At 43.3% G+C, this 16334-nt stretch overlaps 2 protein-coding genes across 24 annotated transcripts in view; both read right to left on the minus strand.

Moving 5' to 3' along the window:
* TTC4 (tetratricopeptide repeat domain 4) lies at positions 1–13323 on the minus strand. 6 transcript variants are annotated; one of them, XM_053243699.1, is made up of 10 exons: positions 13187–13323; positions 9846–9963; positions 9428–9584; positions 6205–6282; positions 4819–4943; positions 4632–4718; positions 4304–4518; positions 3407–3488; positions 1967–2049; positions 1–448 (listed from the first exon to the last, which is right to left on the minus strand). In XM_053243699.1, the coding sequence occupies exons 2-10, from the start codon at positions 9864–9866 to the stop codon at positions 346–348; spliced, it is 951 nt and encodes a 316-aa protein (XP_053099674.1). In that variant the 5' UTR covers positions 9867–9963; positions 13187–13323; the 3' UTR covers positions 1–345. The 6 variants fall into 6 exon arrangements, with proteins under 6 accessions (XP_053099674.1, XP_053099670.1, XP_053099675.1 ...); XM_053243695.1 differs by having other exon boundaries at positions 9428–9589; positions 13187–13317; XM_053243700.1 differs by having other exon boundaries at positions 13063–13197.
* Positions 13324–15183: 1860 nt separating this feature from the next.
* PARS2 (prolyl-tRNA synthetase 2, mitochondrial) overlaps positions 15184–16334 on the minus strand; it is a 44688-nt gene continuing 43537 nt past the window's right edge. For 15 of the 18 annotated variants that reach the window (XM_053243675.1, XM_053243688.1, XM_053243684.1 and 12 more), the window contains one exon: positions 15184–15595. In XM_053243675.1, coding sequence (XP_053099650.1) covers positions 15348–15595 — 248 coding nt within the window. In that variant the 3' untranslated portion in view covers positions 15184–15347. The remainder of the gene's footprint in view (positions 15596–16334) is intronic. The other 3 variants (XM_053243682.1, XM_053243678.1, XM_053243680.1) reach the window with 1 other exon arrangement.

Here is a 16334-nt window from a genome sequence, read left to right on the forward strand (position 1 = left end):
TGAGTAATATGGCCAGTTTTGACCAGTTTCTTTATATTTAAGAAGATACATAAATAAGGAATATTCACTCAAATGATTTTGTAATACAAAAGGAAACTTCTATAAATGCCAGCTTAATTTTTGCAGGCCTCTTATACTCCACATTTTTCTTTCCTTCTCAGGCAAGTTTTACAGAGGCCTGGGACAGGTAAGACAAAATGCTAATAAATTGTCATCTTATTGTGGTAGAGAAAAATACAAATGTACAAAATGTTCCAGTCTATAAATCTGAAGAGGGTTTACTACAGTATGTGCTGCTGATCCCCCCTCCCCACTTTTTTTAAATTAAAGAAGTTCATGATGATTTCACTTTAGTCGGTGAATCTTCTTTCTGGATAAGTAGTTTTTAGAGAACGGAGCAAGTTTTACCAAAACCAAGAAGGTAGGTGTCCCAGCTTTTATGAAGTACCTACAGAAACATTATTAAGAGTCACCATCTTGTCCATTTATTATCCTAAGCCACCCAAAGATTAATAAAGTTTAAAAGTTCTTGTGTATGCTTCCTTTATTACATCACAGTTGCTGACATGAGGAAAATTACTCAAAGTAGTCCCACTGAAATTAAATACAATGAGGATGAATTTTCTTCATGTCAGCCAATCACTGTTCCATTTGTTTAAACACAAATAACTAAAGAAAAACTACTATAATCTTACCAGATTTGCAGCCTGCTCGGAAAGTGTAAATTATGGTAGGGCAAAGGTATAAACAATTGTGTCTGACTACTGAAATGATGCAACAATTGTGTCAGCTACTGCAACTTTTCTTTAAATAAATAAATAAACAAACAAACAAATTTATTACCTGATTTGCAACAAAAGGCTAGCCAGACACACCCAGTTCAGACGTAACAATGCACAATGGTTTGTCATGATGTGTATGAGTGGGTGCAAGTTTTGGGCTCACATGCATCCCCCCTCCCTGTTTGTACATGAGTGGAGAGTTTAAAGCTTCCATTCATCATTTGTACAAGCCATAGTGAAAGTTTCCAATTTCCTCCCCTTGCATGCAATGTGGGTGCACACTCCTCATCTGAACTGGGCCTATAAATAGAGGACTGTGCAAAGTTTTGAATGTAGAATGGGCAGATTTGGACCCAAAATGGCTGTCAAGATTGGGTCAAATTGAAGAAAATCTGTCTGGATTAGTCTAGTTCAGATTGGCACTTTGGAGGGTGTGTGTGTGTATGTATGTATGTATGTGAATATGTGTGTGAGACCTTGAAAGCGCTTAAAGCGTCCATGCACAGAGCCCCCTTCACCTATTTATCTGCAACTCAACAAGTTTCATTCCCTCAGAAAGGGCTACCATCCATACAATGTTCATTCCATTGTGCCAAGAAATGAAAAAAATTACATTATAGGCATTTCAGCAATTCTCAGACAGAAGCATAGCCTCTGCATCAGGTTCAGTTAAAGCCCAATGTGCAGCTGAAACAGCAAATTGAATCATATGCTCCAATGAGTCTCCAAGGCAGCTTCCAATCCAACTTTTTGTTCGGGGCCACGCTTTGTCATGCCATTAGGTACCTGCTATGTCCAGAGCTGGTCTCACTCCCGGAAGCTTGAGACAACTCTGCACTGAAGCATGTGAACTGTACCTGAAGCAGGAGCAAATGTACAGCTGTCTAATGTGGGTGGGTAACATGGGCAGTGGTGGTCCATTTTTTTTTAAAGATGTGTATATATGAAGGCTACTGTATCACTCTGATGTATTTATTAACAGCAGGATCTGCTGAATGGCAATGACTAAAATGTTATTTTATTTTAGTCACTGAATGACAATGACGAAACTTTTAGATTATTCTTAAATAGTAGAGCCATCTGATTCTGTGAAAAAAGTGTGAATCCTGTTTGTTCAATATTACAAATTTCTTAATTTGATTATAAAAAACAATAAAATGGTAGTGCATAGTTCAGTACCTCACCTTTGGTGTTGTAGTACTTGTAACAATGTAGTTTGTGTGTCTATTTGATATATTTCTTCTTTTTCTTCATCCTCATAGTAAAGCTGTGCAATTTAATGTGAGAAATAATCAAATTAACCAAGTGAGCAAGCCTCAGCACCACTCTCATTAAGGCTTGCTAATTATATTTGTGCAAATCCGAGTATTTGCAATTCTAATGTCATACTAAAACAAGCAACAATTGTTCTGATAAGAAACCCAAAAACCTTTCAACTGCTTTGGTTTGTCACTCATTTATTTGGATTGGTTTTGAGATATGACACCAAACAGGCAAGAGGGTGATGGTCTGGAAATTATGTTTTAGTAGTTTTAACTTGATTTCTCTTTAATACATGGCCACATAGTCCACACCCATCTATAAATCTAAATGAATGTTTTAAAATGTTTTGTAAAGATCTGTGGGTGAGATAACCCTTTGTTGTGAGATCATTCTGTTAAAAGAGTTCTGTGCCTTGAAGAGCAAGTCTAAGACATGACACGATGTTCTGCCTGTAGTAAAAAGAAATCTCTAAAAAGCAGGATATGAACTCTTCTCGTGGAGGTGTGCCTCTTATCAAGACACAACAGTTTAAAGGCCTACATATAACAGGTGGTTTTCCAATAGTGCAATTCTTGCTTTTTCTAATTTCAGTGAATGACCGACAAAGCCTTGGAACTGTTACAAAAATAAAGAAGCAAGTTTGTCCCACAGGGAATTCTGTTTATTTACCTAAGCACTATTATTAGTCCACTGTGATATGTCAGATTCATTCTTGGGTTGCTTCTTCTAAGACTCGCTTTAGAGTACATGTGAAATATGACAAGGCAAGAGTTTCCTAGAGAGATTCTGATCATCATCTTCACCACCAATATTTGGCAATTATTCATACAAGGCACTGTCATGGGAGCCTTCATACAAAGCTGATTTGTTTCATTGTTTTGTGATATTTTAAAAACTGGCCTACATCCTGATTCACGAAGCAAGGGTACAGCAGTGTTCTATTCCAGATGAAGGCTGCAGTGGTATACATGGGGATGGGGAAAGATCTCTCCTTCCTTCTGCAACTGCCTGAGTCACCTGAAAATATGTCCCTAAGCCACAGGGACATTTTTTTGGGTGGCACAAGCAGTTGTGGAAGGGGATATTGTTTTTCTTCTCTGCATGTGCAGCTGTAGCCTTGCTCTGGAATGCAGCACTGCTGCCCTGGTGGTTAGGATGTCAGCAACTACTTTTTAAAAAAAAGAAATTCTTAAGTGCCAGCATGTAACTGGCACACTACAAACACAGAACATACGCCTTTCTCAAGGACTCCATCTAGGAGAAAGCAGCAATGGAAGGGAAACTCGAGACCAGACAGAAGTTATACTCATAAACATATAGACCATTTTCAAGGCAAAACAGAAAAATAACAAGTGCGGTACCTCTAATTCACTGGGAATATATTTTTTTTCTACATCCCAAGGAGGTAGCTCTTCAAACATGATCATTAAATGGTCAATAAATCTGAAATTTAAAAAATGGATCATATTATTGTCGTAGCCACCTTCTAACTTATTAGTACTGTACAATATATCAAGTTCAGCAACAAGTAGAGATGAATTTAAAGACATGGGGATGGATTTCTAATACACTCAAATCAGTATATGACAAAGAGCTGGACATAGTGGACAGCCCCAAAGACATAGGTTTATATCAGTTTTAAGATTTAGGAGGAGTTGTATAGATATAACAGCATAGCTAGGGCTCACGGATTTCAGAATTCACCCAGGGCTCCTAAAGCCCAGGACAATCAGATAACTGCTAAATGTAATAGCTTCAAAATATGGAGGAACAGCTTTCGGGAATGAATCTACACCATTCAGAATCAGTTTTACATTCTTCAGTGAACAGTGCCTCGTGTACCCAGCTGTCACCACTATGGGCTGGTTTGGACAATGCTGCCCCTGTGATTAGGATGGAGACACAGACTAATCCATTAGCATATCCATTGGGATGTCCTCTGAAGATGCCTCCTCATTCCTTCATCACACTGGTGGTGGTGTGCTGTTCATCCAAATGGTCCCCTATAATACTTGCCACTCAGATGAGTAGCCCGCCCCCCCCAACATGTGATGTCAGGACGTCTGTGGAGGACGCCTCAATGGGTGATCTCTCAGCACATCCCATGTTTAATTGAATGGACAGGCACAATTATTGGCTGAATTCGCCCAAAGATATTCTATGTTGAATAGATCATGTGAGTTGAGCCTACAGTCTCTTCCCTTCCAGGCAATCATTATTATGTATTTAATTAAATTAGATTTTTTTTAAAAAAGAACCTGGATTCTTCATGAAAAGCGGAGATCAAGTCAGTTTGCCCATGCTCAGGATACAGGAACAATACTGGCCAGGTAAGGTTGCCGTTCTCATCTAGACAGACTTTGGCACCGATAGCACTCTCTGAGCTAAATCCATCTAAAGATATCTTAGCCAGGCCAGCTGACATTACACTGTCATCTACAGAAGATAGTGGAGACAATTTGATATTCCGATCCTATATTTAAAAAGAAAAGAAAAAATAATTTGAGGCAAAGTACTAAAATACATCTTCATTTAAAAGCCTGTCAGTTTCAACTGACTTCAAACCAACAAACCAGAAAGACCTACCTTGATAGCTTTGAGTAAGACTTCCTTCTGAGACCCTTCTCTCTTCTCCTGTAATTTGGCTTTTCTTAAATCCCTCTCTTCAGTACGCTGCAAGACAGATGCTACATCATAACTGTGAAGAGATTAAGAGATTGACCAAACTCAGTCTACTGTAATTATGATAGAAAGTTTCCTTTTTCCTTCTAACCTTTAATCTGTCAGCTTTGGTTCTTGTTTCCAGAAGTTTCTTTTCTTTGGGATTTATTCTCAGCCCCTCCTCACACCATATCATGGCTTCAGCAAAATGTCTGAGTTCCATATGGCACAGCGCTCCTGGAAAAGTGAAAAATCAAAGTTCTCCATGCACAGATCAGCAACAACTACTAATATACATAATTAGGCTTAATAACTGCAAGGAGGCAAACAACGGACACAGATACTTATGCATGCAGAATTCAGTGCAATGCCAGGAAATGGAATGATGGAAAAGAGAGAGAAGTTTGGTCGAGTGGTTAAGGCGCTAATCTGAGTCACGGGTCTAAATTTTTGTCTCGTTTTTGCTGTGGACCTCCTGCAAATGACTTCATTTTAGCCTTGCTCTTGCTTTGTCTGCATTCTCTTTACCAGAGACAGGCGCATAGGAGCATAGCAACATAGGAAGCTGCCATATACTGAGTCAGACCATTGGTCCATCTAGCTCAGTATTGTCTTCACAGACCGGCAGCGGCTTCCCCAAGGTTGCAGGCAGGAGTCCCTCTCAGCCCTATCTTGGAGATGCCAGGGAGTGAACTTGGACTCTGCTCTTCCCAGAGCGGTTCCATTCCCTCAGGCAGTGGTTCCCAAACTGAAAGCCTCCAGATGTTGCTGAACTACAACTCCCATCAGTCCCAGCTACAATTTATTATGGCTGGGGATGATGGGAGCTGTAGTTCAGCAACATCTGGAGGTTCCCAGTTTGGGAACCACTGCACTAAGGGGAATATCCTACAGTGCTCACATGTAGTCTCCCATTCAAATGCAACCAGGGTGGACTCTGCTTAGCTAAGGGGACAAGTCATGCTTGCTACCACAAGACGAGCTCTCCTCTCAAACAAATGGTTATGCCTATACTAAGTTAATATTTCACATTTTGAAAGTTAATCTTTCAAAGAGCTTCCATAAGCCCGTTACATCCAGAACACCAACCATCATTACACTGCTAAACAGGAATGTGCCCGAACTGCAGTTCAAGCACGTTCTGGGAGCGAATGCGAGGTGGCATGCACAGTGCCAGCATGCACATGGTACTTGCACATGCGTGGATGCCATGTGCGTGCTGGTGCCATGTAGGGGTACTTGGGCCATGCACTGCCCCAGCAGGAAGCTGCATGGGGCAGTGGAGAGCAGGTAAGGACCTGCTCTCCTCTTTCTTCAAGTTCCTCTGTACCACTCCCCAAATGTTCTCAACCCGTTCTTTGAGCACATCCCTACTGCTAAACGAAGTATATTTCTTGCTTTTATCCCTACAAAATGCTACCATCACATCTTTTAATTACTTGCAAGACATTGTTACAATGATATTGTTGGCTCTGAAAATAATGGGAGACTGTCTCACCTCTTAGTATTGCTTTAAAATGGTTGGGTTTCAGCTTTCTTGCTGCAACAGCATCATTGAGAGCAGAGCGATAGTTGCCTAAACAAAACACACTGTGTAAAATGTGGATCATTACAACAGATTTAAAAGTTTTGCCCATGCAAAGAGAGACTATGGCAACACTGAAGTCTGCTATATTTTGTATTTTGTTTTTTTGGTTTAAATATTGTTAGTAAGCTGACCATTTTAGAGACTTATGGCAGAAAAAGAGCATTGGTTACTTACTGTGAAGGCTTTTTCCTGCAGCTGGATATGAGAACATCTCATGGGTTATACTTCCTGTTGCTCCAGAGGCAGGACTATGAAATTAGTTTAGAAGGCTTTAATAGCCCTGGGAAGAATAACCCCACCCAGTTCCAAGTAGCCAAGTAGAGATAGCAGAGAACAGAAAATACTAATTTAGAGGACAACTTTAAAGTACAGCAATGTAGAGAAAACAGGCAGTTCCCTCAGTAGACCCGGACAGCCCCAAGCAGGTGGGCCGAGATGTCTTCATATCCAGCAGAAGGAAGAAGCCTTCATGGTAAGTAAACAATGTCCCTTTCCCTGCTGCTGAAAGAGGACATCTCATGGGACATGCCATAGCTGATAAGCCCATGTGGGAAGCATCTGGGACTACTGCTGAGGTAGTACCTGCTGTAGCATTCTTCGACCAAAGCTGGCTTCGGTGGAGCATTGGATGTCCATCTTGTAATGCCTTGTGAAGGTAGATGGAGTCTACCGTGTTGCTGCTTTACAAATCTCTATCGGGAGCATTTGTAGAGAAGACTGCCATTGCTGTTGCTGCCGCCCTGGTCAAATGAGCTTAGATATGCAGAGGTGTTGGTATTTTTAACATCATATGCCAGGGATATGCAGGCTTTGATCCACTTGGCAATAGTGGCTTTTGAGACCGTCTGGCCCACAGATGTAGGGAGGTACAACACGAACAAGGCATCTGAGGTTTGGTATGGTTCAGTACGTTGGATGTAGGTTTTTAAGCATCATTGGATGTCTAGCTTGTGCCATGCACTAGGCTTTCTGGTGATAGCATGAGATGCCCATTCCTGTTTCATCATGTCACTGAAAAAATCTGGGAAAGGAAAAGTATTTTCCTTGGTCTTAGTTTTAGGAAACACAAGGCCCCCGCCCTTATAGCATTGGGTTGCTCTTCCTGGGGGATACTCAATTGCAAACTCAGCGTGCTTATTGCCTTACTCAGGAGAGGGGCAAAGTCATCTGGGATACATAATCTCTGAGATGAAGAAAAATGTTCAGTAATTTGTCGCCAGACTATCCCCCATCCTCTCTTGTGTCTCTTTCAGGATCTTGGTCCCCAGGAACGATGGGGTCCACCAGGTGGGGTTGCTCTAAGGGAGGAACTGCCACAGCTTATCGGGTGCCTGTGGCCCAGGGTCAGAGGCTTGGGTGATTTGTAGCCTGAGACCTCAGAGAAGTGGGGCGGGGGGAGCTATGCCTATGCCTTGATTATTTTTCTTTACATTTGTCTTTCTTTTTAGATTTCCTGTGAGTCTGGCTTTCAGATTATGAGGAGGAAGATGATGATTCCCTCCTTCTCCTTTTACATTTAGCTTCCTTGCATGGCCTGGATTGTTGGAGTGATTTTGCCAGTTAAGTACTGAAACCAGGTCTGCCACACTGGGGCACTGCATGGCAGGAACTCTGAGGGTGCTGCGGCGGTGTGTGTGTGTGTCCCCCCAGTTATGTCCACTGGCACTGGGTAGTCATATGGTCTAGGGGGAGCAGGCCTTGCCCCATCTTATGTTGAATCACTACTATTGCCAGCTGATCAGGGCCCCACCCCCTGCACCACCACGTTTGCTGCTCCATTTTTGCACCTTTTCCCCTGTAAGGGGTTGTGGCCTCTGCAGCCTGAAACAGGTGACCGGGCCTGCATATTCTCCCTCCTAGGAGCTGCTGAGGCCCTCCTTTCCCTCGTGGAGTGTGAGGATTCCTCTCAGTTTCCCTGACTCCCGTAACCACAACCTCAGGCTCCAGTCAGGGCTGATGAGTTTGGGGCCGGCCCAGTAGTCCTAAAGGGAGGTGGCTGTAATGGTACCATTTGGATGGGAGCCTCCGCTCCCACAGCGCTCCCCATGGGAGGCCCTCCAGATCCATGGGTCCCAGGATGGTGGGGGTGGGGTGGGGGGTTAGGTTTCCTACCTCCTTGGGCATGATGGGACTCACAACCTAGCAATGGGAGATCTGACGGCCCCTCCCCTGGATTGCCCGAAGTAGCGGCAGCTGAGGTGGGAGGCACTGACGAGGACCTCGTGGTGCTTGGCGTGCTGCTGGGGGGCTTTCAAGGAGGCATGGTCTCCTCTCTCTGTTTCCCCTTAGGGAGAAAGACGTTTCAAATTCTGGGACTACTCTGCATCCTGAGGTGTTAGCTCCAACGGAAAGGTAATGAGGAGCAGTAGATTAGAAGGTTAGGAAAAGTAAAAGATTTTAAAAAAAGAAAGAAGGAAGGCAGAAAATCAATAGGGGATTAAACGAGTTAAGAGAGGTAAAGAAGTGGCAAATTACTAAGTAAAGAAGGAAAATAGAGAAGGCTTTGGAGAGAGGAGAAAAGGCTTTCTCTGGTGCAGTTGCAGGACTAACAGAACTGGGTGGGGTTAACCTTCCCAGGGCTATTATAGCTTTCTAGTCTTATTTGCATAGTCCTCTGGAGCAAAGGGGAGGTATCACCCACAGGATGTCCTCTTTCAGCAGCAGGGAAAGCACACTATACATCTGTTAATTAAATATGATTGGTCCCCAATAAAAATTAGACTACTTTGCTGCAAAGCAGATAGGAATTTAAATGAGACAACATTAATTCAATGAGGATGATAAAAAGTGAGTAATAGTACAAATATAAAATGGGATTACAAGAGGAACCTACATTGGATTATTTTAAGAATGTCTTTAACTTTGTTGCAGAAACATCAGGGTAACCTGCCATTTCTTGACTTTCTCTTCAGACTGATGCAAGATTCCTTTCTACTTCCCTTACATTAAAAATATTTTAGTTAATATTGCTACATTGCTAACTTTTTTCAGTGAGTCAACACATCTCATTTATTTTAAAAGCATTTAAAAACAAGTTGTTATAATTGAAACACACGAGAGAAGGAAAACTATACATATATATTTGTTTGCTACACATAATTTATCTGAAGCAAAACTGAACATAACATGTTACCCAAATAAAACTGGGCTGCAGCTCTGTTTGTATGAAGTACAGCATTCAGCTCTTGGTCGTTACATTTCTTCTTTAGCCCTTCGGTATATGATATCACAGCCTTCTTATAATCTTTTTCTTTGAAGTAATCATTGCCCTCATTTTTATAGGCAGTTGCCTGTTCTGGCAAAAATAAAAATAAAATGAGAGAGAAGTAGTGCATTCCTAAGAAAGGTAATCATTAGGTGGTTCCTCAGTCCATTTATTTTAGCCCTCCTTTAAGAACTTGTGACTACCACCACCAACAACAACAACAGAGTCAAGTATCCACAATATGTGACCAATGATGTCCTTGGATTACTAGAGAAAATGTAGAACACCACTGAAAATTATATCAATTGTAACATTTATAACATGTAAGCAGAGACTACAGAGGTACCTTCAAGGGTCTGTTCTTCATCAAAAACTATAGACTGAAGGCATGCCAGGTCAGGATGCTGCTCAGGATCTATTTCAGAGGGTGCTTTCTTCATGAACATTGGAATCTTGTCAAATTCCTGCCAACAAATGCAAGCAGCCCAAATTACCAAGGATGAAAGAAAAGAAAGAGTTCAAAAACACCACTGTCTTTTGAAATATACCCTCATTTGAGATATTTAACAGAATAACTTGTACTTTCTTTCTAAAGATTAATTTTACAACTGGATTTTTCTAAAGCCTTCATTTACCCAGTTCTTAATGCCTGAAGTTTTGCATGGGGGAAGAGGGACACAGAGCTGTAGTTGTGCTGGACTTCCAAGGCCCTCCACAGCATGGTACAACTCCTGGGATGATCCCCACATGCCTGCTCCCCCTAGAGGAAGCAGGCAATTGTCCCTGACCTCACAGGGAGGTACAGTGTGAAGTCAGGGACAGTCTATGCATGCTTACTATTGGCAAGCCTACCAGTGACAGAGGGCACTGGGGTGCCGCTGCTGCAGATGCAAATGTAAGAGCGCAGCTGTTGTTGACTGGTGGCGGTTCAAGAAAGAACTTGAATCTATGAAATTCATTGCCTTGGGATGTAGCAATGGTCACCAGTCAGATGGCTTTAAAAAGAGCTTAGACAAATTAATAATTTATCAGTGACTACTAATCGTGACGACTATAGGCTATCTCCAGGTTCAGAGGCAGGGCACCTCTGAATACAGCTGCAGGGGAGCAACAGCCTTCATCTCCTAATCCTTAGGACTCTAATCCTTAATACTTTCCGCAGTACTTTAACCATTCTCTTGAATACAGAGTGGTAAACGGGTGGATTTCCTTATTATATGGCAAGTTTTCTGATGAAAGCCAATGTTTATTAATAAGCAACCAAGGGGTGACAGATATTCTAGATTGTTTAATCTTGAGTAAAAGGAGATTTGGTCATCTGTTATCTGTAAACCATCAGGATGCATACAAGCAAGTTACTCTTTACACCACTATGTCCTCTTTTTCATACATTCACTTTCAGTCCCATTCAAAAATACTTTTTTCTAGGAATATAAATGAATATGTATGAAACACCTCTGCCTCACCCACCCTTGAACAAGGTTTCCATAGCCTTATTGTAAGCAAATAAGTCTGGAAGCATGTCCCCCTGAAGAGTTTTTCATATATTAACATCAAAATGTGCAACTACAGCCCAGTATGCACATTCTCAGTACTATGTATTTTACTGTCAACATATCTTCCTTTCCCTGGTATTTGCGGTCTAATAGGGATTTCCAGATGTTGTTGAGTTAACTACAACTCTCAACAGCCTCAGCCAAAGATTATTGCAGATGGGGATGTTGGGAGTTCTGGTCAACACCACCTAGGAATCCCTGCTACAGGGAACACTATTAGGTAGAACAGAGCTGCAGAACTCTAGCCCACCAGATTCTACCTCCCTAAGGTAGATTGCCAGTGTTCACTACACACTGTCAAGTTGTGAGTTTCACTATACATTGTCACAACGTATCTTGCTACCCCAGTATTATGACAGGTAGAATCTCAGTATTCACTGTCAGGTTGAGAGTTTTAGCTCCCAAACCAAAATGATCAGGGGCCTAGAGCACCTTCCTTATGAGGCTAGGCTACAGCATCTGGGGCTCTTTACCTTGGAAAAGAGGCGACTAAGGGGAGACATGATTGAGGTGTATAAAATTATGCACAGAGTGGAGAGGGTGGACAGAGAGATATTTTTCTCCCTTTCTCACAACACTTGAACCAGGAGTCACCCCATAAAACTGATGGTTGGGAAATTTAGGACCAAGAAGAGGAAGTGTTTTTTTCCACACAGCACACAATTAATCAATGGAATTCTTTGCCATGGGATGTGGTGATGGCCACCAGCTTGGGTGGTTTTAAAGGGGGCTTAGACAGATTCATGGTGGACAGGTCTATCAGTGGCTACTAGTCTGGTGACTGTTGGCCACCCCCAGCCTCAGAGGCATGATGCCTCTCAATACCTGTTGCAGGGGAGCAACAGCAGGAGAGAGGGCATGCACATACCTCTTGCCTGTGGGCTCCCCAGAGGCATCTGGTGGGCCACTGTGTGAAACAGGATGCTGGACTACATGGGCCTTGGGCCTGATCCAGCAGGGCTGTTCTTATGTCCTTAAACAAAGGCAGCGATTGTGCCAACCAGAACAGTACAGCCAGCAGATAAACTCTAGTGTGTCAGGTTTGTCAGCATACACAACCACCAGAATACTACAATTAAAAGTCATATTTTTAATGTTAAAATGAAACGCTAAATAAATATGCACAGTTAAATTTTCATGGCCCAGAACTTATTTCCACAATGAGATGTGCAAGAACTCAAACTTGCCTAAACCAATAATGAAACATTCCTCCCTAATCACAGTTGTGTGTAGGTGATGACTAGATATATGAATTTATGGCACAACTAATTGTGGAAATAAGCATTCTGCCTAGTATTCCTTGGAACTGCGAGTAGAAAACTAGCTCAGATTAACAGCAGCAACAGCATGGTTACCCATGCCTGAGTCACAGTGCAGCTGGATTACTGCAATGGGATTTTGATGGAGTTTTATCGTATTTTAAATGTTGTAAACCACCTTGGGATGCCTTATGAAAAATGGTATAAAATGGATCACTCTATCCATCCAGCATTTATAAAGCATTTCATTGAGTTCAAAACGCTGCACATACATTATTTCATCGATGCTTGCAGCAACCTTGCAAGACAGCTCAGTATTTTCATCGCTTTGTTGCAGTGGAAGGCCAGACAGAGGAGGGCTGTTCATGGCTTGCCTAAGGTGACCCCGAGAACCAGTTCGGTATAATGGGCGGAATGCTGAACTGAAGACTAAGGGGACTTGGTTCAAAACCCCACCGGGCCACACATATGACTAGGGGTCACCGCGGGCCAGGGCGTATCTTTCGGGCTACCTACTTCCTACTCCCGCACAGCAGAGTGATGGAAGGCCATGCCTGGAGCTCCTTGGAGTTGAAACGTGTGATCGTGCGCGAGAGACGGTCGCGAGACCAGCTCTGAAGCGGGGTTTTCCTGCTTCCCAGCGCCACACCTGGGAAGCAGGAAAACCTCACGACCACACCTGCCTTGGGGTGCAGTGGCCGCCGGTGTCGCGCACTGTCTGAGCCACCACCACGTTGCCTACACTTGCCTTCCCTCCAGCTGTGCCAAGCCGCTTTCCCGTGGCTGGAGAGAGGCGCCTCTCCCTGGTCGTCCCCTTGCTCGGCTGCCATCAGGTGGCCCGGGCCAGCCACGCGCACCCCCGCGAGCCGCACCTGCTCCCAGGTCTCTGGGCTGAAGGCCCCCTCGTAGCGCTGGGGGCCCCGGAACTTGTCCAAGAAAGCGTCCAGGTCCGCCTCATGGTCCTCCGCACTCTCCGCCATCAGGATCCAGGAATTCAGCTGCCAGCTTCTCTCGCTCCGCCCTTCCGGAGGCAGCTCCGGCGGAGAGCAACGCAAGAGGAGGAGGAGGGCACGGCCAACCTCGGAGAGCTCCGTGGGACTCAGGCCGCAAAGGAAAGCCGCGCTCCGTACGTAGGCGTTCTCTCTTCAGCGGTTTTGTTTGTTTGTTTGTTTTAAATGCGAGGCGGTTTAATCTTTTGCTTTCAGGCCCACCCCCTTATCCTCAAGCATGTCACATCTGCTGCTTACACAGAGACACGTTACCATCGGATATTTAATTGCACGTTAATTCTGCATGCACAGAATCATCATCATCATCCTGCACTTCCCGGGAAGAAGGGGCTGGCACCCTCCGCACCCTTTACCCTTGCAAATGATAGCACTCCCACCACGCCACTTTACCCGTAAGCAGCAGGCAACCGATAGTCTGTTTGAGGGAGGGGGCTAATGTTTTGGTGACTTCTTCGGCATTTATTTCCGCCGCGTTGCAGTTGCGCCGAGAAGTTCGAATATGTGTACGCAAAGTGTGGAAAAAGACAAACCATGCTTTCAGTATCATGTGAATGGGGTTGCTAGGGCTGCCATATTATCCTTTCGAAAATACAGTCCTGCTCGCTCCCCGCCCCCAGGCTCACACGCCGCGATGGGGAGGGGGGTGAATCCAGGCACCCTCTTACGGATCAGTACTATGGTGGTTGCTCCTCTTGGGCCGCGGGCGGGAGCTGGGCTCAGCAGCGGTAACAGCATCAGTGCTGGAGGGAGCGAGCTCTGGACTAAGTCCAGGTGCCTGGAAACTGATCAATATGGTGGTGATCCACACCATGCAGTGAAAATGTTTGTGAAATGGGGACAGACCAGAGGATTGCTGGTATGGTGGTAACAAGCATAAATCGTCACTTTTGCTAAGCAGAGTCAGCCCTTGTTGCATTTGAATGGGAAACTACATGTATGAGCACTGTAAGATATTCCACATAGATGAGGCTGCTCTGGAAAGAGCGCTTGCATGCAGAAGCTTCTAAGTTCCCTCCCTGGCATCTCCAGGTAGGGCTGAAAGAGATTCCTGCCTGAAACCTTTGAGAAGCCACTGCCAGTCTGTATACTGAGTTTGGTGGACCAATGGTCTGACTTTGTACATGGCAGCCTTCTATGTTCCTATGTTCCATGCACCCATGCACTGTTTACTTGCCCAAAGTAAAAAAGACTAATTTTAATTACTAATTATTTTAAATAAATAATAAATAAATAATCAAAAGAGGGACCTTTCTTCTGAGATTCATTATCATTTGAACAATTAACAGGTATTCATTATGTTTGAACAGATTCACACATGAATGTTTATCATTTGATTACTGCAGAAAGTTCCATGCATGAATGATCTATCATAAATCAAACAGCAAACGTAGAACTTTGATTTATCGATCCACCCCTACACTGCAGTGCTTTTCAACAGAGTGTATTCATATATTCTTCTGTGAGTTATCAAAGTCCAGTTCAGACCTAAAGCTGACATTATGTGGAATATAGTTGTATCCTCCTGATACAGCCATTGAATGTTGTGCCTGTGATTGGGAATGAGCTACATACCAGTTCCCCTTCTGCATGCTATCACTATTTATTAGCCTTTTTATTTTTCATTTTTCAGAGTTTGTGCACTTCCATGCTCCCATGAAGGGGAGGGGAAAGGGAAGGGGTAGCATATCCATTCCCCTCTCTCCCAATAGCAATATTATATGCCTATCTTTTATACCATTGCCATTAATAAAGAACTTGAGGGAGTGTGATCTAAAATGAGGCTGGGGCATACCTTCATCTCTGGTATAGAAAATCACTTTGTAATGCTACTCTACCAAGCAAATGCTCAACAGACTAGATTCTGTGGGGAACCAGTGCTTTTTATTATCCAGGCAGTTGGCAAATCAGTTATTCCTTTTGTGGGGTTGTTTCCCATTTCTTGCTGAAGCAAGGTGATTTTCACAGCCCTTTTGTTGTTCTGAAGAAGTGTATACCAAGCTCCTTTCTCTCCTCCAGCCAAGTATTACTTTTTGTTGGCTGATTTCCAGAGGCAAATAATACTTAATAAATTAGAAGAGTTGCTGCGGATAGAAGTGGCACTCTGGGGTCTGACATTCCTGATCTGCTTTTCATTAGTGTCACTGGCCACTGGCTTGCATTTGCCATCTGATCCATTCAGCTGCTGAGAAAGCACTGCAAAAACACGTTCATGGGCATGAGCTGCAGCTAGGCACACAGATTCATCATTGTCATGCAGCAGGACTTCAAGAGCTAAAAATGAAAGGGAATAATTAACACTCAAGGGACTCTAATCAGGATCATCATTAATACTAAATATCCTGTATTAAAAAACCTTCATTGTTTTCTGAGAAAGGTGATGGTGGATATTTATTAGAATAAACCGAATAAATGTTCTTCATTTTGTACCTCATTTTAGTTACAAAATCTGACAGGCCTGTTCCCCTCCATGGAGTTTATTATCAGGGACCAGTGTGCACTGGAGATAGCTGTGTGCAAAATACAATGAGAGGGGAAAGGCCTCTGTCCTTAATGGAAAAAGGCCTGCTTCGAGTAATCACCAAGATATTAGCAGTTCTACATTTTTAATATTTTGCCATTCTGAGGGCGGAAATTTGCTTTTGGAAATACGAGATTCCTCATATAGTAGAAGTCAACAGTGTCCTTGACAGAGCCAGATTTCATGAACTACAGCCCAGTTGTGACCATGTCATGTAGGCCTCCTCACTGTACCTCAGTTCTCTGAAATCATGACATAGAATGTAATTTTTAGTGTGACTGAGGAATGCAAAGGAAAGTGAGTTTATATCTGATTATGTACATGTGCATTGTATTTCACCCATCAATAGGTATAGGTGTGAATAGCAGTACTCTGCTTGAAATGCATTATACATGAACGTCTGGACTAGGCAGGTGGAAGAAAGACTTCTCCCACACTAACTGGAGATGGGAACTGTTGGAGCTAGGACCCTGGCAACATCAGCTCTTAGCT

This window comes from Hemicordylus capensis, chromosome 4, assembly GCF_027244095.1.
Source record: "Hemicordylus capensis ecotype Gifberg chromosome 4, rHemCap1.1.pri, whole genome shotgun sequence".
NCBI lineage: Eukaryota > Metazoa > Chordata > Lepidosauria > Squamata > Cordylidae > Hemicordylus > Hemicordylus capensis.